Source organism: Lepidochelys kempii, chromosome 3 (assembly GCF_965140285.1).
Source record: "Lepidochelys kempii isolate rLepKem1 chromosome 3, rLepKem1.hap1, whole genome shotgun sequence".
NCBI classification, from domain to species: Eukaryota; Metazoa; Chordata; order Testudines; family Cheloniidae; genus Lepidochelys; species Lepidochelys kempii.
The window spans coordinates 146,501,606-146,520,417 of NC_136382.1; the positions used below are offsets into that span (position 1 = coordinate 146,501,606).

At 40.0% G+C, this 18,812-nt stretch overlaps 1 protein-coding gene across 8 annotated transcripts in view; it reads right to left on the reverse strand.

Moving 5' to 3' along the window:
• HEATR5B (HEAT repeat containing 5B) overlaps positions 1–18,812 on the reverse strand; it is a 96,042-nt gene that overhangs the window by 30,703 nt on the left and 46,527 nt on the right. For 6 of the 8 annotated variants that reach the window (XM_073338384.1, XM_073338379.1, XM_073338380.2 and 3 more), the window contains exons 20-25: positions 16,523–16,712; positions 14,170–14,339; positions 9,854–9,998; positions 8,177–8,431; positions 3,389–3,640; positions 1,770–1,951 (exon numbers count right to left, since the gene is read on the reverse strand). In XM_073338384.1, the coding sequence (XP_073194485.1) occupies positions 1,770–1,951; positions 3,389–3,640; positions 8,177–8,431; positions 9,854–9,998; positions 14,170–14,339; positions 16,523–16,712 (1,194 nt within the window). The remainder of the gene's footprint in view (positions 1–1,769; positions 1,952–3,388; positions 3,641–8,176; positions 8,432–9,853; positions 9,999–14,169; positions 14,340–16,522; positions 16,713–18,812) is intronic. The other 2 variants (XM_073338385.1, XM_073338383.1) reach the window with 1 other exon arrangement.

Genomic DNA, 18,812 nt, shown 5'->3' on the forward strand with positions numbered 1-18,812 from the left:
CTGAGAACCACTGGAATAGAGGAAGAATGAAGGAGTGAACAGGACAGAGGAGAAAGTCAAAAGTGCAGAAGAGCTGCTGAGTGAAGCACACATGGAACCTATTCAGGGAGCACAAAGCAAAGCCAAATGTACAGTGGTTGAAACCAGCATAGTCATGAGACTTCCACTACAGTTGCTCCAGTTCCTGTTGGAGCTGTGCTGTCAGGTGGGAAGAAGACAGCAGAGACCCCTGCCTCAACAGTTAGCCTTCTCCTACAACAGATATCCCAGGAATTACAGAATTAGGAATATGCACTGCCTCTCTACTTCTCTCATCAGATAATCCCTCCCATTCGAAGAGACAATTCTATATAAATTAGAATCGAGTGTCCTGTCACTTCTAATTCCCTTCCCATAGGTTCTTCCACCAAAGGGGATTAAATGGACCAGTGAATTATCTTGGACCATAACTAAAACTTCTTATGTAGTTTATATGCTACATTTAAGTTTAATTATAAATTGGAGATTTTATATTCCAGATTTTGTACATATCAGCAAAATAGGCACACAGCCAACATTGGTAGACTAAGTAGGGCTCAGTTTTATACCTTATGCCATAAGATTGTGAAATCAAAAACACAATAACTTCAAAAGTTAAGGTCTCCAAAACAACATGAAATCAGTCATGCAGCAAATGGTATTCTTTTAACAAAATAAAACCATAAAGGCAGGAATCAGAATAACTGCATACTTTGCACATACATAGCTCCCTATATCTAAAGATCGCAAACTGCTTTATAAAAACATTAAATAATCAAAAGGGGCAAAATGAGTTTGAATCAATTTTTGTCATTTTATAGTCACTCGTCACTGTTCTAAAGAATATTTCTCTCCTCTGTTGCTGTGTGAAAGACCCCCACAAAAACTGTGGAAGCTCACCGACTGAAATCCGGATCCGGCAAACATTTACATATGTGCTTAAATTTTGCACTAAAGTCAATGAGACAATGTGTGTGTAAATATTTGCAGGATCAGGACCAACAGCAAAATTGACTATACATGCAAAGTGTCATCAAATGCACAAAGTAAACAAACAGAAAAAACTGAGGAAAAAAATAATCTCTTCCAGTTATAGTAATTTTAGGGGTAACCCACTATTCTCACAACTAAGTAATTCTGACCAAAAACGATTTTTAAATTGGCTCTCCCCTTTAACTCTCACAACACTCCTTTGAAGTAGGGGTTCAATATCATTCCCATTTTAAGAATGAAGAAATTGAGGCACAGGGTTTGAGGGACTTAACCAACCTCACACAACAAGTCAGTGGTATCCAGGAATAATAAACTCAGATCCCAGCTTCCATTCCTGTGCTTTCACAGATTTCTGGCCTAATTTACAGAACAGGGGCGCATTCATTAATCCCTGAGAAAAATAGATTTATTAGGTTCAATCTGGAATGGAATCAAAGTGCTCTTTTCAAATTTCTAATTCTGCCAGAGAAATGGCCATTATGGTTGCCAAAATACAAATGTTCACCCTAATATTTAGATTTCAAGGATCAGTGGCAATTGATTTTTTGGAACTTTTGCCAGTTACTAAATTATAATAAATAGGTAGAGGAGATACAGAAATAATTTTGAAGGGGTAAATAAATTGGTGTCTGCAGTACATTCTCACACACACAAAGTTCCTTCACAAGTCATTTAAAACTACAAACTGTTCTCAAAACTGACACTGGCATATTGACAGAAAAATATACAGTTTCCTAAACATATAAAGAAGGACTCACATTAGCCTGATACTGCTCCAGTATCACATGACCTGGAAACTCTGGCTCAGGAACTGATGCAAATTTCTTGATAATGTCTTCAAGTGCCTGGAGACCAGCCATCCGCAGCTGGTTGCTGTGATCAGTTGCAGCCATGAATGCCATACGGATGAGGTCGGAGAGATGGAGCACTAAAAGATCATCTGAAAATAAAAATAATAAAGTCATCAACTAAGTTAAAGATATCCAACTGATGTCCATATCAACACACCTTAGAACTCTGAGACACTTGTAACTATTCACAAATTTCTAACAGGGAGAGTATGTTATAATATGCAAATTTCGCCCAATCTTGAAAAAAAAATTAGTTGCGTATGTTGAAAAAAATTTAATTGAATATACTTTTTTTATTATTAATATAAATGATCACTTCAGATTTCTGAAATGCCTGTTGTGAAAAACTAAGTGTTATGAATTTGAATCAAAGTAAAAGGAAAGGTCATGAGAAAAAATTGCTCTGAATGTTAAAATACTTTATGTCCGCTTTGAGAACATTTTGCAAAAACAGATTTAATGACTTGTTCCTCATGTTGACAGAAAACCTTGAATGCAATTGCTGTTACAGTCCTATGCCTACAGTGACCCCTGCTGATAAAGGAAGATCTGATCAATTCTAAAACTCAGGTACTGTAGCCAGCCACTGAGTATTGCAGGTAATATTAATATTTATTTGGGTGCAAATGGGGTTATGTCCTCACTTCTTTGGGACGAACAGCTGGATCCAGACCCTGGGTGAAAGAAAAATGTGTGACGACAGCAAGGGGTAGAGGAAAATAATCCAGAAATCAGTAACATTTCTGTGGAAACTTTCTTCATTTGTTTCTCTTAACATCCTAATCTTAGGTTTTAATGCCAGATATTGTAAGTAATAATTTTTTAAAAATGAATTTCCTTAATTTATTAAAATGTGATAATGAAAAGGACTAATAAAAATCAACAGAAAAGTAGTAAACCCTACAGATGTTATTTTCAAGTCTCTAGATTTTAAAAGAGTTTGTAACTGGTTATGCGAGAACATCTATGAAGAATATAATGTGGGGAAACAGCACACGACTACTGAAATATGGCTGACTCTCTCATGTTTACCATATAATTATGAAATAAATCAACTGGAATATAAATACTGTACTTACATTTATAGAGCATAGTACACAGAGCAGTATAAACAACTCATTGGCTGTATGCAATTTTAGTTTGTACTGACTTTGCTAGTGTATTTTATGTAGCCTGTTGTAAAACTAGGCAAATATCTAGATGAGTTGATGTACCCCCTGGAGACTTCTGCGTTCATGTGCCCGTGGTTGAAAACACTGTGTTAGAGTGTAATGAGAATTATTTATTGAGGTGTGGGGGTCTGTCAGGGAAACTGGTCAATGTGATATGTGGTGATGAAGACATGCTAAAGGAGTATACCTTAACTGGACATTTCTCTGCTTTTAATAGTTTGCATGGATAGCTGCTCCCCTTACTCAGGCTTACCTGTTCTTTAACAAAGTTTTCTTTTTGTGGGTATCTTATACCCTTAATATATCTCTTTACAGCTAAGTTTAAACAAAAACACATGCAAATGCTTTAATTACTTTTAGGGTTTCTGAGTTTGGCTGAACGGGCCATGGCCAGATCAAAGTGAGCCTTATTCGCATTCTCACACAGCATGATAATTCGACACAGGCAATCGGCAGCAAATACACGAGTGGCCCAGCGAGGAGCCACAGAAGGCTTCGATTTATCCTCTTCACCCAGAGTAGTAAACATTGTGTCATCATCCATCTCATCTTTCTTCTCCGATTCTTCATCCTTTCCTCCTCCCAAAGGAGCTGCAGTGCTCATGTCTACATCAGAGACACAAAGTCATAAAATTTAGCAATTCCACTGTTAGTAGTAATTTTCAGAAACAATTTACAATGTGAAGTTGTCAACTCTTACAATCCATTCAAAATTAAAATGGAGACTAACTTTTCTATACGAATTATGGCATTTGAAAATGGAGAAGGGCACAGTAAAGGAATATTAGTAAGTAAAGATGTTTTTTCCCTTCAGCATACTAAAAGTATCCTTCATCTTTTTGAAAGATAAGAAAATGACATTCCTAAAACTCTAGCTCTCTGAAGGTATCTATTACAAAAAATCCCCACTTCCGGGTCCTGTAGCTTAGAAATTTAAACTGTTAAACTGTCAATGCAGAGGATACGGCTGTTACCCATGCTTGAACTCTCATTCCCTTGTAGTAAAAGATAAAATGCATATTAAATGAAAACAAAATGAAAGGCCAATATTGTGGGAAAGGCAAGTGGGCAATTTATTCTAGCACCACACACAAACATGTTTGAGAACAAGCATTACAGGTACTGAAAATAATTTTATTTTCTCCAAATTTGACTACTGTAATAGATTCCCAGTTCAGGATATGAACAAAATGTCAGGGATCTCAACAAAAAGACTATTAGCTAGAAACTGATATGGAAAACCTCAGTATCATTTTGATGCTCTGAGAACTGGACAAGGGATTGATTACACGAAAGCTACCACAGCAACAAGAAGAAACTTATCAGAGGGATAAGCTATCTCAACTGAAAAAAGAAAAGGAGTACTTGTGGCACCTTAGAGACTAACAAATTTATTTGAGCATAAGCTTTCGTGAGCTACAGCTCACTTCATCGAAAGCTTATGCTCAAATAAATTTATTAGTCTCTAAGGTGCCACAAGTACTCCTTTTCTTTTTGTGAATACAGACTAACACGGCTGCTACTCTGAAACCTATCTCAACTGAGTCACCCCATTCCTAAAAAATAATACACTTAGGCTGCAGAAGAGTTGTGGCATTTTAGGGTGAGAAAGGTTGTGCAACCTTTGCAAAAGCATGCCAGAAAACACATGTGGCTGACCTGAAAATTGGCTTTGCACGTGCCAATACATCTCAGATCAAAGACATCCCAAAATAAATTTGAAGTTACTGGCTTACTGAAGAGCAGCAGTGAGAAATGCATTTAAACATGGTTCTCCAGGAAACTATTTGGCCTACTGTACAAGTGTCAATTAAAAGAAAAAGCTGAATGCATATTTTACGGATTTTAGAATCTACTCAAAATAAAATGAAAGAGGACCTTTTAACATCAAATATTAAATAAAGTGCCACTACATTAGGGATGTGGGAGTGGGGAAAATGTTAGAAGGATAACTAATTTGTAAGTAGAAAGCCGATAACACCTTTGGAAGGGCTCTCGTTTGAATCCATAGCTCCACATTGTATTTATATAAAATAGTGCATGGGAGAAGAGTAGAGAGACTGATTCACACCTGCTTTGCAAGGTGAAGTCAGGAATAAAATCGTCCAGAAAGGAATTTTGAGTGAACGAGTAGAACAAAAGGAGGTTTAATCAATGGTGTAAACACCACGGTAATAACTCTCAGCACCTCATAATGGGAAGTTTTAGATGCACGTAACACTTCCTTCTGCATAAACCGGAAGGCTAATGGCTGAACAGAAACTTGTGTGCATTCAGCATGTTAGTGGAAAGTTAAAACAGTAGTCATATGGACTTTGTACGATAAAGTCTATAGTCCAGACTGAGGGCATGTCTATGCCAGACACATAAATCGACCTATGTTAGGTGTACTTAAAACCAGGTGGTTCATGCCCACACTACCTTCCTTCTGTCGGAGGTGCACATCCTCACCAGGAGCACTTCCACCAACTTAAGAGGAACAGAGTTGGGGGCTGAGAGCCTGAGCTCTCAGCTCCACATGCATCTCCCTGCTGGGAGCTTGGAGGCTGCCCCGTTTCTCCTGGATCCCCACCAGGAGCCCAGGAGCTACCAGGACTCCAGGTGTGGAGCTCCCAGTTGGGAGCCCAGCTGTGGTAGGGAGCGGAGAGCCCAGAGGGGCAGCCAGGCTCCTGGTGGTGGGGAGCGGAGAGTTGGGGGGGGCAGCTAGGCTTCCAGCAGCGGGGAGTGGGGAGCAGAGGGCGGGGGGGCAGGAGCCGGGCTCCTGGCGGCTGGGAGCTAGGAGCCTCCAAGCAGTACCAGGGCTCCCCGCAAGAATCAGGGATCTGGGAATCTCTGGGTAGCAGCCCAGCAGGCAGTGGAGAGCCCAGGCAGCAGCTGGGCTGGGAGCCAAGAGGCAACCAGGGTCTGAGAGGGGCAGGCACAGCCTGACTGGGAGCAGGGAACCTGGGGGACAGCCAGACTTTAGCTGGAGCCCCCTACCTGCTCCGGTGACAACCTGGCTTTCTTGTCAATTTCACAGCTCCAGCATGCCAATGGCATTTTGGGATGTATAAGTAGGGGCACTGCCAGCAGATCGAGGGACGTGATCATTCCCCTCTATTCAACATTGGTGAGGCCTTCATCTGGAGTACTGTGTCCAGTTTTGGGCCCCACACTACAAGAAGGATGCGGAAAAATTGGAAAACGTCCAACGGAGGGCAACAAAAATGATTAGGAGACTGGAACACATGACTTATGAGGAGAGGCTGAGGGAACTGGAATTGTTTAGTCTGCGGAAGAGAAGAATGAGGGGGGATTTGACAGCTGCTTTCAACTACCTGAAAGGGGGTTCCAAAGAGGATGGATCTAGACTGTTCTCAGTGGTAGCAGATGACAGAACAAGGAGTAATGGTCTCAAGTTGCAGTGGGGGAGGTTTAGGTTGGATATTAGGAAAAACTTTTTCACTAGGAGGGTGGTGAAACACTGGAATGGGTTACCTAGGGAGGTGGTAGAATCTCCTTCCTTAGAAGTTTTTAAGGTCAGGCTTAAAGCCCGGGCTGGGATGATTTAGTTGAGGATTGGTCCTGCTTTGAGCAGGGGGTTGGACTAGATGGCCTCCTGAGGTCCCTTCCAACCCTGATATTCTATGATTCCTTAGTATTGACATTTTCTGTAACAATATCTAGGCACAGATTTTATAGCCAGCCAGATCTCATTTGGTTTGTCCCAATATATCTCAGGAAACAGTCATATCTATCTGAAAATGGCACTTTATGACTGCACTTGGAACACCCCTTAAAGCCTCTAGATTGCTTCTATGATAACCTGAACAATAAGGAAGAAAAAGAATAAAAATTTAATACAGTGAAACAGATCCTTCAGCTGATGTAAATCAGCAAAGCCCATGTATCCCAGCTGAGAATCCAACCCAGTATTATAAAATCAAAAATCAAACTAGGACTCCATGAGGTGCCAAGCTCATTCAGTCTCACAAAGTAATTCTTAAACATAAATAAAATAAATAAGATTACTAATCACTAAAAGCACACAAATTAAATTAAAAAACAAAACAAAACATGTTTCCTAACACAAATTGTGAAGTGATGTAGGTGAATGTAGTATGGGGCAGAAAGAGCAAAGCTGGAGAACTCTTTTGCTATCAGCAGTAAAGGAAGAAACTGAGGTTATATGGCCAAAGTAGCCATTACACTCTTTAGGAGAAGCATTTTAATAGTTCAGCATTATAAGATGCAGGAATCCTTACCAGTCAACTGCTAAATGCAAAGGCCAAGAAAGTGTGTTAACTACTGTAATGCTCACCCTTTAAGAACTACCTATATATACACAAAAAGAAAAGGAGTACTTGTGGCACCTTAGAGACTAACCAATTTATTTGAGCATAAGCTTTCATGAGCTACAGCTCACTTCATCGGATGCATACTGTGGAAAGTGTGGAAGATCTTATTATATACACACAAAGCATGAAAAAATACCTCCTCCCACCCCACTCTCCTGCTGGTAATAGCTTATCTAAAGTGATCACTCTCCTTACAATGTGTATGATAATCAAGTTGGGCCATTTCCAGCACAAATCCAGGTTTTCTCACCCCCCCCCCCCCCACACACACAAAAACTCACTCTTCTGCTGGTAATAGCTTATCTAAAGTGACCACTCTCCTTACAATGTGTATGGTAATCAAGGTGGGCCATTAGGAGAGTGGGGTGGGAGGAGGTATTTTTTCATGCTTTGTGTGTATATAAGATCTTCTAATCTTTCCACAGTATACATCCGATGAAGTGAGCTGTAGCTAACGAAAGCTTATGCTCAAATAAATTGGTTAGTCTCTAAGGTGCCACAAGTACTCCTTTTCTTTTTGCGAATACAGACTAACACGGCTGTTACTCTGAAACCTATATATACACAGTACCAGATTTACTTTAAAATGTGTATGTCTGTACATAGACTATTCAAAACTGATCATGCTATTTGCCATTTTCTCTTTCTGAACAAGCTAAAATATTACAATCCAAGAAACAGGTGACAAAACTGAGCATGGATTCCTATCCCACGACAACATAAAGAGCTCCAAATGAATGTTATCAAAAATAAATTAATTCTAAAGATATGTCGTCTTATTATATGAATGTTGTCAAACACTTACCACTGGAGGCTGCTAGGACATCCTTACATAGCATTAGCCAGTGTGAAAGTTTTTCCACTGCCAGGGATGAAAGCATATGTCCCAAGGTATCATGAATATCAGAACACAGCTTTCGATCAGTCTCCCGATCTAACATTCCAAAAAGAACCCCCTCGAGGCCAGTCTCTGTTATATTAACTCCTTGATGCCGACAATGAATATCCCGCCGAGAACCAACTCCTGGTGCAAAAGGGTTAATATCTGTAAAATGAGAGACTAGTTTTTCAATAAGAAACTGAATCTTATTTGTGCCTTGAAATGAGGGCAATAGCAGCATTAGAAAAGGACATTCTGCATTCACTCTTAGTTGCTCAGATCACAAACACAAAGACATTACTACAATTTGTTGTCAATAAACTCTAACATAGTTTAATATATTAAACTTTTTAGAAGTTAAATTCTATGAGATACTGAGCATTTTCCATGAAATGATAAACACTGTCAATTGCCATGAAAGTAAATGGGAGTTGAGAGCACTCAACACCTTGCAGGACATGCTCAGCATCTACCCGCATTGGATCCTGAAGAATCTCTTCTGAGTTAAGTCTTAATTGTGTCCCACAATACTAGAATGCACATGAGTCTGTGGTACAGTGGAAAAATTGTTTGTCTGATAATCCGTTGAAAGAAGGCAGATAATGTTTTTCAATGTTTTTAAAAATTTAAAAGTATATAACAACCAGCAGACAATTATATACTTACTATAGAAGACTTCTGGATATTGTACTTTTTCCTAACCATTCAAACAGGCGAGTAGGAATCATAACTCATTTGAGCAGCAGCAGCAACAGGATAAAATTATATATGTAAAAATTGGGGCAACTGGGAAACCCGACTGGCTACTAAGGATGTTGCTAACAGAACAAAACTGAATATCCTACTCACAGTATACAGAATCATTATGCCCTGTGACAGGGTCTATCAGGTTTTTTCTGCTCCCTGCTACAAGCATTGGTGCCCTAATAGCCCCTATTTACCGAAAACCCACACAGACCAGGCTACCAACAAGACTTCATCCTCCAGAGGCCTAAAAGAGCAAGGAGGAGACACTAACCAATCAGGTGCTAGCACGTCAGTTAAAAAGGCTTGCCTGTGCTTCTCAGGGGTAGCGGCAGGATGAGAGAGGGCCAGAGAAGTGCTAACCCAGAACCCGAAGGCCAGGTCAGGGTCTTGTCCTCAAGCACTACAATTAAGAGCTTGCCTTTGGAGTTGTGTTTGTTTGTTTAAAGGCGCAGATGGACAAATTCTGAGGTTATTTTTATTCAGCTGTTTTAGACTGACCTTAAGTTTATAGCACAGGCCACTTGGCTCTGAGCAGGTGGCAGTAATCTGTGGACTAAGGCAGGGAGCACCTGCAATGCCATTCTTGGCCCCGTGAGAAGCCCCTCCCCCGCCCCCTCCGTGCCATGCCCATTTTCAAAACCAGCAAAATTAAGGGAGAAGAACAATCAGTAAGAGAGAGGATCTATTTATTGGGGGGAAATTCCATTTCTAATTTGTTCTTCATATTTAAGAGGCCAGGGCTACTGTCTTTACTTTTAGCTGGAAATATGGAAATGGCAAGAAACTTCAAAGGAGGTTGGGTTTTGTTTTTGTCTTAAAAAACTCACACACTATATTAGAAAAGGTAACACTTACTGATGCCACTATTCTCTTTGTCACCAGCATTTTTCGCTAAGCTCATGGCGTATTCACACACTTCTGCTGCTTCCCTCTGTGCAAGTTGCCGCAAACATGCCACTGCAGCCCGACGGAGCAATAAGTGAGAACTGCACAAGTGAACCTGCAATCAGAGCCATTGTAAACTGGTAAATTGCTGTGTCTTTATTTAACTGAATCAAAACTGTTAGTGATTAATAACAGCCTCTCACTCAGCTAAATCAAGTATAGGTCATGTAAACAGTTACAAAGTAGTGTTGCACTTGCACAGAAAGTCAGAATGCAAGAAGCCATTCGGCTGAAAACATTAATTAAAATGGATAAGTCTCTTAACTTACTGAAGGGCGTGCAGCTAACTAAACCTAAACACGATCACATCCTTTGGAAACGAACCTCTGCCTATCAGACACACGTAAGAGAACTACCTGTATCCGCTCACTGCATTTGCACACAGATCTTGACCATCTTTCTCCTGGAGAACCAGCTTGTTTAATTTCTTTCTGAGCTTAATATAATGAAAGTAATTCTGTTCTATTCTTCTATGTTTCCATAAAGCAGCTATTCCCCCCTGCAGATTTAAAGATTCGAAAGAGTTTAATTAGAGGAAGTTTGAGTGTAGTGGTTCCAGGTGGGGTGTATTAGCACCCCAGCATGTTGCCCCATCTCCCAAATGGAAGCACAAGTGGGAAATTTAAAAAGCAAAATTGAGAAATCTTATTAATAAAGTTTATTATGCAAGATTTTAAAATGTGAAACACAAATTAAGCCTCAGACTGTAAAAGTGAAGCCAATCAGGAACTCTGGAAAATCTCTTAGCTTCTCTCCCATTTCAGCTCTAAGACAAAGAGACCACACTTTCAAAAATGCTCAGCACTAGGCAACTGCAATTGTTCTCAGATGTTTATCTGGAAGACTGGGCACTTCATTTGGGTGCTGAAATAGGAGGGGACTGTGATAGAGCGTTGGGCAACAACAGCAGAGCCAGCCCTCTGGTCCTCGCAATTCTAATTAATTACTCTAGAGCAAACCTTAATTAAGAAGAGCTGTGCCTAACGGATGGGCTGAGGAGGACTAAGAGGCTATTTAGACCATTAGGCAGATGATACAAAAGGCATAGAAATGGAGGAAGCAGAAAGAGAGAGGAAGAGAATGCTCTCCCCCCTGCTTGCCTCAGGAGCTGAGGCTCCCTAGACTGTAGGGGTGAGGGTATACAATGTATATGGGTGGAGAAAACTAAAATGGTAAATAAACTGCACTGGGTGTTTTATCAGCAAAAAGGTCTCTGAGCTGTTTGTGGACCTGAGCAGAGGCAGGAGAAAGGCGGCCTGCCACAGGGAGCTCTTTGGCAAAATCTGGTCACTTACTTGGGATGGCCAAATGTGAGCTGTTGGGTGCTGAGCTCTTTGAAAAATCTGGCTAAAAGTGCACAAACAAGCACTTCTCACAACATATACACTTGAAAATAAAGTTTATATTTTCATAGCTGGTATAGCCATCTGGCTAAAGAGGGATAACATTGTGACTGGACCCACAGGGAATAAAATTTGACTCTAGACCAGTGTTTCTCAATCGTGGGTTGGGACCCGAAACTGGCTTGTCAGAATGTTTCAAAGGGCCATGTGGCAGCTCCTGGGGCTCCTGTCCCGCTGGGCTAACTTTCCCACTCCAGGCACGGCAACTTCTGGGGTCCCAGAGCCACTTAGGTTTGACCCAGCTGTTATGATGACGGGAGTCCGGGTAGGCCAAATTTGAGTGAGTGGCATTGCAACCCATGAGCCAACAACTCCACTCACACAAATTTGGTCCAGTCAGGGGTGCGGGAACAAAGCTGAGCGGTGCTGCAAGCCTGGAAGTTGCAATGCCTGGGGCGAAGGGGCAAGCCCAGCCAGCCCCACAGCACAGGAGCTGCAGGAGCCACCACTGTGGGGTTAGTGCCAGACAGGACCCAACCAAAACCACCCAAGGGCCTCCACCCCCAGACTATTTACTGGTCGTGACAAGCCATAAACATTTACAAATGGGTGCTGAGCCCAAAAAGGTTGAGAACCACTGCTCTAGTCCAGTTTACATCATGCTTTAGCATTGGTTACTAGGATCCTGTATTCTGCCAGTGACAGAAATTACAATTTTCAATAAAATGGCCACCAGCAATCGTTGAATCACTCAAGACAACTGTCATTAAAACCTTCTATGTTCAAATCTAAACCATAGTTTATACCACATGTCAGTAAGTACTTCTCAACATGAGAGCTTTCAGATTTCTGTGCTAAGTAACATTTGCTTCTAATGTGCTTTGAATCACCTCGAGTACAAGTAAATATTTTTCTTCCAAAAGAATTTTGCAAGCTCCCAACTTTTCTTGAGAGGAAGTAGCTGTACAGGGAACTGTATGTTTTTCAAGGGAGGAGATAAAAAGTGCTCTTTTAGAAACTCTAATCTTGAGTTACCTCGGGGGACATATTTTTTAATAAGTTGAATACACATTTGCTTTCCCTGTATTAGCTTGCTATGAGGGCGGAAATTGCTTTCCCAAATGAAAGGTCATAGAGTGTACAAAATATTTAACACTAGACCTTTATTTCGTTCATGAATGTCTGAAGGTTTCAATCTTGAAAAACAGACTTTAAGGGATCCTCTAAGTATCATCCTGAAGTTGTTTCAATAGAACTACAACAGAGAACTTTAGGATTTAAATTACTGGAAAGATTATTCCCTGCTTTTAGTTAAAAAAAAATGATGATGAAGTACAGAGGCAGAAAGGAATCTGAAAAGCATATGGAAGAGATTGGTTTAAGTTTGATACATGGTGTTGGTTCCAAACAGAAGACAAAAGCTTGTCACTGATTTCTCTTTCATTTAATGGGGTAGGATTTTCAACCAGTCCTCTATTCAGCCACCATGTCCACATTTTACTTGTCCAAACAGCTGTGGGAGCATGTGCAAAGCCATTTGCAGGTAGGCTTATCATGGAGGGAACAAGATTTTGGAAGCAAAAGGGAGGAAAGGAAAATTAGGTAGCTGAGGGTTTATGATGGAGCAGGGAAAGGACAGCAGAATGGGATGGAAAAAGACTTCAATCAGCAACAATTAAGCCTTGGGTTAACTTCTTTGTCTATAATATTCCTACTGGGAGATCTAGTCATAAAGGAACTGACAGAGATAATTATTTGTCACAGGATGTGGTACATATCAGCCTGTTATTCACACTTAACAGAAGGGCCCACCTCCATCTGTGCTGAGCAATACCTTTTCACTTGGAATTCTCTGCACTCTGACATATTACAGAGTATGGGTCATGCTGAATAAGAGTGCACCAGTTGTGCAAGACAAGGGGATATGTGCTATGGGGGGGAAACTCTAAGGAAAGATTGGACAGCAGATTACACAAACAGGGACAAAGTCCCAATTTCAGTATAAATAAGCCTGAGTCCTTTGGTCATTATCTGTGAAGAGTCTGGGACACAGGTGACCAGGGATGTCTTAAAGGGAGGGTCTCTCCCTTAAACTCAATTTTCTGAATGTCTGAGCATAAGTATACTTAACTCCAATGTATTTTTTAAATTTTCATCTAATAAAAGTTGTGTTTAAGATCAAATTTTGGATTTTACAGCCCTTGCATCACTTCCTGCCTTCAGGCAGGAAAGCTGGTGCTGTGTTTATTAAGACATGTGACAATACTCACCTGAGCAGCAATGGAGGAACATGGGGATGACAGCAAGACACAGACTCTGCCTAGGACTCTGATAGTAGGAGATACGCCACTTTCCCCACATACACTTCCTTTTTAAGTAGCCATAGGAGATAGGCATGTAAGATAAGGAATGAAAAAGAGGAGACCTTTGGGGGACCCTGAGACTTGTTATTGTGTATTCCTCTCCTTTCCAAGCTAAATAGTCCTAGGGCCTGATTCTCACTTAAACTAAGGCCACTTTACACCACTCTGGCAGAGTAAAGGGATTTAAAGTAAGCGAAACTATAATCTAAGCCCACTTTAAGGCTCCTCTTCACACCCAGAGCAGTGTAAAGTGGCTTTAATGTAAATTAGAAACAGGTCCCTAGTCTTGGGTAAAATTTTCAAAAGTGCCTAAATGACTTAGGTGCCAAAGTCCCTTCATTGATTTTCAATGGGACTTCTGACTTGGGAGCCACTGAGTGCTTTTGAAAACTTTGCCCCTTAACACATATGTATACTCCCCCATAGGCTGCTAGCCATTTCTGTTTCCTTTCTGCAGGCCGTAATGCTGAAGTTTCCAGCATTAGAGATGTAGGACAGGACAGACACATTTTACACTCACACAAAGGCTGGGAACCAGACTGGAGAGGTTGACATGGCGGGGTGCAAACATGTGAAGCTGTTGAAGGCAGGATATGGCAGCTGCCTGAACAAGAGAGTCCGAGTGATCTTGTGTGATTGCACATCCCACCAAGCACGAAGAGCGGATTGTTGAAATAGTAGCTCCATTACCTAACAGAATAAAGAATTCTTAACAAAGCGACTTTTTTGTATAGCTGTTATACATTTTAACCTTTTAATCACAAAACTTCAGAGATGTGAAATTTTTGTAAATTATATACAGCATCACTCTTCTAAATACTTATATTTGAAGTTAACAGCTGCATTACTTCAAAAGGACTCTATATACAGGGTTAGAACTCACTTTCCATTTTAGCCCAATTTTGACACTTACCCCTTGAACGTTTCAAAGCAATCTGCTAGCCCAAAAAGTCCTTTAAACCTCAAATTTTGCACAACTGATCATTAGCCAGAAAAATTTTGCGGACATTGTTCAGTTAGTCAGTATTTCTGAGATATGGCACTTGTTAAAATGAACAAAGTTTCAGGTTTTGGAAATCTATTTAATTTAGTAGTCTTGGATAAGATTGCATGCATAGACCCATTTCTTAGAATATTAGATATACAATTTTAGAGTTATTTGCTATGGATTTAGTTTTAAACTCTGAATACTTATCACATTTTGACAGGTTTCAGAGAAGCAGCTGTGTTAGTCTGTATTCGCAAAAAGAAAAGGAGGACTTGTGGCACCTAAATTGGTTAGTCTCTAAGGTGCCACTAGTACTCCTTTTCTTATCACATTTTGGAAGACTTTATATTTTTTTGCAGTTTTGGAGCAGTTTAATATATTAATATGCTAGAGGAGTTTCTTAGCTCCCTCAGTTGCATCACTTGGATTCAACAGGTTACAGACAACACAGAATATTTGATTTAAAGACTATGTTGTCTTGCATTTCAACAAGTACCATTCATCATCTTTACAGCAAACTATAATTACAGCAAAATGTCGTCTCTATAAGAAAAAATTCTGAACAACCTATGTTTGTATATATCAATACTTTTAAAATATCTGGTAAAAATCAATAAGGAAATTCCTAGGCAAAAAAAGTTCAGATACAACTACAAGACCGTAGTTAATAAACGTATTCGAAAGGCAAGGAATTTATAACTGAGGTTTCACTAACAGCCTCACCTATGGCACTTTATCAAAGACCCATGTATATCCACCAAAATCTCCTATGCACCTTAAAGAAAAAACACCATACTTCATCTTTATTTCCAGTTTGGACCGCATACCCTCAGATAACACACTGAAAAATTTGTCAAGGTATAAAGATCTGAGAATACTGAGACTACCTCATTATTGGAGTTAGATAGTTTTGGCACCAATTCATATGGCCACCTGCAACATATATGGTAATTTCCTGCAATATCTTTGGGAGTTCTTACTATATTAAGTTTATGTATCATTGTGAGCCAGGGATTGTATGCAATTCCACGGAGAGGGTGGCCACAGTTCCTCCAGGAACTAAGGACAGTGGGGAGTGATTAGGCAAATTCACTCAGGTCTAACATCTCCAGAGAAGTACCACCACCTGGAGAGGCTCACATATACTAACTAGTTCAAACTGGATTCCCCAAAGACCAAAAGACAAAGAAAAGAGTTTTGGAAAAACAGCCTGAGTTTAAACTGTCTCAGGGCCTTCTATCTGATTTAGCTAAGAGACAGGACCTTCTGACCAAGGTGAGTCTGGGAGAAATCCTTGTAGAAGAGCTGGAAGGGCTGAAGTTGGGATGACCTTTGGTAAGCTTTTTAGCATGCATATAAGGGGGGGGGGTTATAGCTTTCATATGTTTTTTTCTGTAATCTTTCGCCTTAAGCATAAATGTGCTTGCTTATAAAGACCTGCATGGTAACTTGTAACTGCTGGCGATTACAATTGTTCACAGCCTCCGGAGAGAACGCAAAGTGCAGATGCTGGACTGTTTAGGCAGTCTGGCTTGCTGGAGATATCACAGAGTGGGCAAGGAATTGTGTAGCCTTGAAAATCCCTTGTCAAGAGGGAGAGAGATGAAGGTCTTTACCCAGGAGAGCTGACAGTTGAGGAGCTAGGAGCCTACAGTGGGTGCCCTTGAGGGATCATGGAGGAGGAAATACAGGTGCAGTCGCCCTGAATTGTGTCACCATCAATACACACGGTGCAGTTGCAGATAGACAAACCCTACACACCAATCACAAATGCTTCATTATCTGCCACCATGCAATACTTTAACAGCCAGCTGACATTAAGAAACAGCATCTATCCTATTTATAACCTTAACTTTATCTTAATTAAATTGCAGATTAAACTTACCTTGCAGCTCAGGGCCAACCGTAGTTATTATAGCCCCAAGACATCGGCCCAAACACTGATGTACTTCTGTATGCGATGGTGGAACTGTCAAGAGCAGGGTAAGAACTAGAGACAGAGTAGGCTCCACATATCCCCGGTACATTGGACCACTAGAGTCCACTATCAAGGCAAGTGAATGGAGAGACCAAGTCTATAATAAATCAAAGAGATTTTTGGTTTTGAGTCATATAAGTTTGTTTAGTTTAGAGTTTTGACGATTTATTTATAGTCGCTATGGCTCTCACCACCCTTGTCTAAACATTTCTATTTTAACCCTCTGTTTTTAAAAACATCTTCGTCACCCCACAATCTGGAACATTCACTTCTGGGCTGAAATTTCCCAGGTTTGGTCTCTGCCTGCAGGTGAATTTTTGTTTGTTTGAATAAAAATGGCTACGCTGTTTGAGAATGAGAAGAAAAGGATGCATGTATTTTTTCCACTATATAAAAAAGTTTGACACAATTTTGAAAGCCAAAACTGGGGCAGAAAGTTGAAATTAGACTCAGAAATGGTCCTCGAGAAGACGTGCCTGAACCAATGGAAACAGGTTTTCATTTGATAATGTTATGGCCAATTGAAATTCTCAGCTTGCATATACAGTGCATTTTGCACTGAGTTTTCTTTCTAAACTCTTAAAAGTGAAGCTAAGGAAGGCCATGCTGCTCACATGTAGTTCACTTAGCTGCACTGGAGAAAGGTAGTGAAGGGCAAAGTCCTGGTCTCATTCACTGAACACCCTGTTAGATACACTATGAATGAAGCCAGGTGCCCTTGTTTCATTTTCTTCAAAGCTTGTAGGGAACAAGTTTCAGGGCTGCTAATGTTCACAGGAAATGCACTCCTTCTCCTGTGGGCCGCAAAGTGTGCAGGACAGAGTGTTCCAGTGGCATTTACCAAAATAATTTTACATTATGATTTTCCCACCTCACTCCAAAAAACGTGGGAAGTTCCATAAAAAGAAAAAGGACTATTGTAAGAGGAGGTTACAGTTGCACAATTAAACATTTGAGTTAGCTAGCCACACTGCCTTTATTCTGCTCCTACAGTCTAGTTACATGATCACATAATCTTTCTCAACTACATAACACTATTTATTTTACAATGTTAGACACTAATGTTGCATCATGTAACATTTTTTTCATTCTTTCTACTGTTTCATTCTATTTATTGTTGTCCAGTATCTACAATTCTATTTATTGTACCTACAATTCTATTTATTGTTTATTTATTTATTTATTGTTGTCCAGTATCTTTTTACTGATTTAGACGGAGGATTTTAAAGGTTCAAATGGAAGTGTTATGTGCCTAACTCCCATTTAAAGTTAATGGGGATTAGGCACCTAACTGCCACTTGTACCTTTGAAAATCGCCTCCTTTGATTTCTTATCTTTTTATACTGTAGTAAAAATTGATTAAATTTTATTTGTGAAATAATATGCAAGCCTTTGTTTAAAGACTACCATGATGCATTTACAGAACAGCAGAAATAATATTGCACATGCAACCTGAACTTTGTCAATATCTAACTTTTGAGAGCTTAACTATGGAAATTTGAGGGGTTTTCTTTTATTATATATATATAGATATATGTATCACTCAACAAAGCAAATCAAAACTTCTATCAATCCTGTCTCCTCAGACAGAGGATTACCTCTACTCCATGTTCTCTAAAGTTAAAAATTTAAGACGACACGGGTGTCTGTGGTTCCAGGCGACAAAGATAGCAGAGGATGGGGGCTCCAAGCTCAAAGTTCTGAGCCATTAAACTGCCTCTTTCTGTGGGTGAGACACACCTTCCTGCTGATTAGGCGTAATAGCCATAGCCACTTCAACTAATAATTTCTTTTGGAGTAATGGGGGAAAAGAATGAAAAAGTCTCCTGATATGTGGTGAGTTACACTATAACCTTTTGAGAATAATATTTATAGGCAAGTAATTTTTTTCATTCAACGTTTTTATTTATATCTTTCTCCAGAGGGTCTTTTACTATTTTATTTAACTGGCTTTGCAGAATTCACTGCCAAGGGATATCATGAATGCACCTACTTTCCTTTAAGATTCTACTTTAACTTACATTTGTTTTCCAAATTGTCTTATTATTTATTTTAATTCATTGTTCTACAGAATGGAATAACTTATTTACATCTTGAGATGACTCAACATAATTAGGCACTTCATAGAATCATAGAATATCAGGGTTGGAAGGGACCTCAGGAGGTCATCTAGTCCAACCCCCTGCTCAAAAGCAGG